General features: G+C 69.4%; 1 protein-coding gene across 1 annotated transcript; it reads right to left on the bottom strand.

Moving 5' to 3' along the window:
* Positions 1–367: 367 nt before the first annotated feature.
* On the bottom strand, positions 368–1,904 carry TOR4A (torsin family 4 member A). Its single transcript, XM_021691049.1, has one exon. The coding sequence runs from the start codon at positions 1,821–1,823 to the stop codon at positions 513–515; it is 1,311 nt and encodes a 436-aa protein (XP_021546724.1). The 5' UTR covers positions 1,824–1,904; the 3' UTR covers positions 368–512.
* Between the last annotated feature and the right edge of the window lie 655 nt (positions 1,905–2,559).

Below are 2,559 nucleotides of genomic sequence, written 5' to 3'. Positions count from 1 at the left end.
TGGCCGGAGGAGCATCCAGGACTTCGGGGCCCAGGGGGTGGGCAAGTGAGCAGGGGCTGGACTGGACGGGAGTGTATGTGAGTGCGACTGATGGCTGCTGCAGGCGCCCCACAGAGCTGAGGTCATATCCAGTGCAGGGGACCAACTATGTGACCCTGGGAGCCACGCACTTTCTCTGAGGCCATCCCTCCTCTGCACCGTGGAGGCTGGACTGCCTGCCTCCTGGGATGCCTGCAATGAGGTGCACACAGCAGGTGCTCAGGAATGTGGGCTGAACTAAGGATTGGGAGGTGGCAGATCGGGGGCTGGAACGGGGCAATTGTTATTGGAAGTGGGGGGCACAGAACTGACCCACCCCCACCAGCCTCCCTAGGCCCCAGGGTGAACCACGAGTGGGGGAGGGCAATGGGCTAGAGACAGATTTATTAGAGGCCTCAGGCAAATCCCCAGGGTCCCCTCCCTCCGACCGCCACCAACAACCCCAGAAGTCCTGCGGTGCCCACTAGCGTCCATCACGTCCAGCTGCTCCTGTGCTCCAAGAGATTCACCCTGGCCACCACCTGCTTGCAGCCAGTGACGGCGAACTCACGGCCAGCGACGCGGTAGTAGCTGAGCTGCGCCGCCAGGAGCTCGGCGCGGGCTGGCTCTGGGAAGAAGCCCTCCCCGGCCATCTCGTCCCGGAAGCAGCTGACCACGTCCTGCTTGTCCAGCAGCCGGAAGGGCACGATGGCCGCCGCCTGCCACAGCGGGTGCTCGCGGACCAGGAGCGCCCGCAGGCGGGCGCGCAGCTCCTCCTCGGCCTGCGCCGCTGCCGCCCCGGCCCGGTCACCGTGGGCACCGCGGGCGCCGTCGGAGCGCGGCTGGGGCAGCGCGCGGGATGCGTTCTGCAGCACGAAGCGCGTAATCTCCGAGCCGCCCGCACTGCTGAGGAGCACATAAATGGCGTTGTGGAAGTGGTGGGCACGCTGCGGCTGCAGGAGGCCATGCAGCTCGTCCAGCAGCGCCGGCGGCAGGAGCTCCGCCTCGTCCAGCACCACGAGCGGGGTCTTCTCCTCCGCCTCGGCCCGCGCCAGCACGTCGGCCACGAGCGCCGCCAGCTCCTCACGGCAGGCCTGCGCAGCGCGCGGCTCGGGGCAGTGGTGGCGTGCGTGGTACTGCACCACCGGCGCGCCGCCCTCGAGCACAGCGCGGAAGTGGCGCGCCAGCAGGCGGCCCACGTGGCTCTTGCCCACGCCGCTGGGCCCGTGCAGCGCCAGAAGCAGCGCGCGGCTGTGCACGTGCGTGGCCAGGTAGTCCCGCAGCAGCGCCACGATGCGCGCCACAGCAGCCGGCTGGCCGAACACGGCGCGCTGCAGCGCCTTCTCCAGCCCGTCGAGGTCGTAGCGCTGCGCGTTATCGTCCAGGTTCTCGATGGCGTTGAGCACCTGGAAGCCCACGATGGCCACAAGCAGCAACAGGCAGCGCTGCGCGCGGCTCCGGCGCTCGGCGTGCGGCCGGCACCTGCGCGAGGTCTCGGGGTAGAGCACCACACGGCTGCGCCGGCGCCTCTTGCGCGGCGTCCTGGACTGCAGCTCCGCCGGGCCGTCGAAGGTGAAGAACTGCGGCCGGCCCAGGTCAGCGTGCGGCGCCCTGGAGCCGCAGCCGGGTCTGGGCGTTCCAGCGCCGGAGGCCGACCCCGTGCCCGGCGGCAGGAGGCGCCGCTTGCGCAGGAGGCACACGCGGCGACGCAGGCGGAGCACGGCGCGCAGCGGCGCGATCACGCTCGGGCCGGGGGTGCCGGGCCCCGCGGCTGCGGGCTCCAGACTGGGCTGGCCGCCGTCCATGGCGCAGAGGCGGCGCTCGGCATGCAGGTCGCCCTCCCTGCAACAGGAAGATGGGGAGGGTCTCCAGACTTCGCCCGGCCAACTGGGACCCTTCCCCCGAATGCTCTCGCCCCTCTGAGAGGTCCCCAGGGAGCGTGGCGGGGGGCGGGGGGGGGGTCCTGGTGCGGGCCTCGCCGAGCCTGAGTCTCGCCCCGCTGACCAGGAAGCGGCTCCCCGCGGGGCCCCAATGCAAATCTCTCGGGTCCTCCCATAAACAGCTGCGGGCCTTGAGGAAGTGGCGGAGGGGGGCGGGCGCAGCTTATCGGGAAGCCACCCGGCTTCCTGGAGGAGAAGTCGCTGCCAACTAGGCGCCGATTAAGGGTGAAGAAGGGTCAAGGCCCGACCCTGCTGCCCGCCCCCTCTCCCGCCCACAGCTCCGACTGCCAGGCGCCAGGGGCCCTCTGAATCCCAAGTGGGAACCAAGAGAAGCAGAGGCCCAAGCACCCCTAGATTACAGAGACCTCCCCCACACACTTAAGAACACTTGAGGAGGGAATCTGGCCTCGCCCCCACCCCCAAACTGGGAACCCCCCACATCCCTCCAGTGAACACACTGATGGAGTGGCCAGCAGGGAGCCCCCAGAGACCAGAGGGGTGGGGTGGAAAGATGGACAAAAAGACAAGGGCCAGAGGAGGAGGAAAAGAGCCACCGAGGAGACAGAGCTGAAGAAAGGCAGGACAGATGCCCCTGGTCCCC

This window comes from Neomonachus schauinslandi, chromosome 13 (assembly GCF_002201575.2).
Source record: "Neomonachus schauinslandi chromosome 13, ASM220157v2, whole genome shotgun sequence".
Classification (NCBI taxonomy): Eukaryota; Metazoa; Chordata; class Mammalia; order Carnivora; family Phocidae; genus Neomonachus; species Neomonachus schauinslandi.
Note: the sequence above shows the minus strand (reverse complement) of the source record. Positions and strands in the feature narration are given on the sequence as shown.

Bases quoted from the DNA above. Each gene is read 5' to 3' on its own strand.
- TOR4A (XM_021691049.1), bottom strand. From the start codon at position 1,823: ATGGACGGCGGCCAGCCCAGTCTGGAGCCCGCAGCCGCGGGGCCCGGC.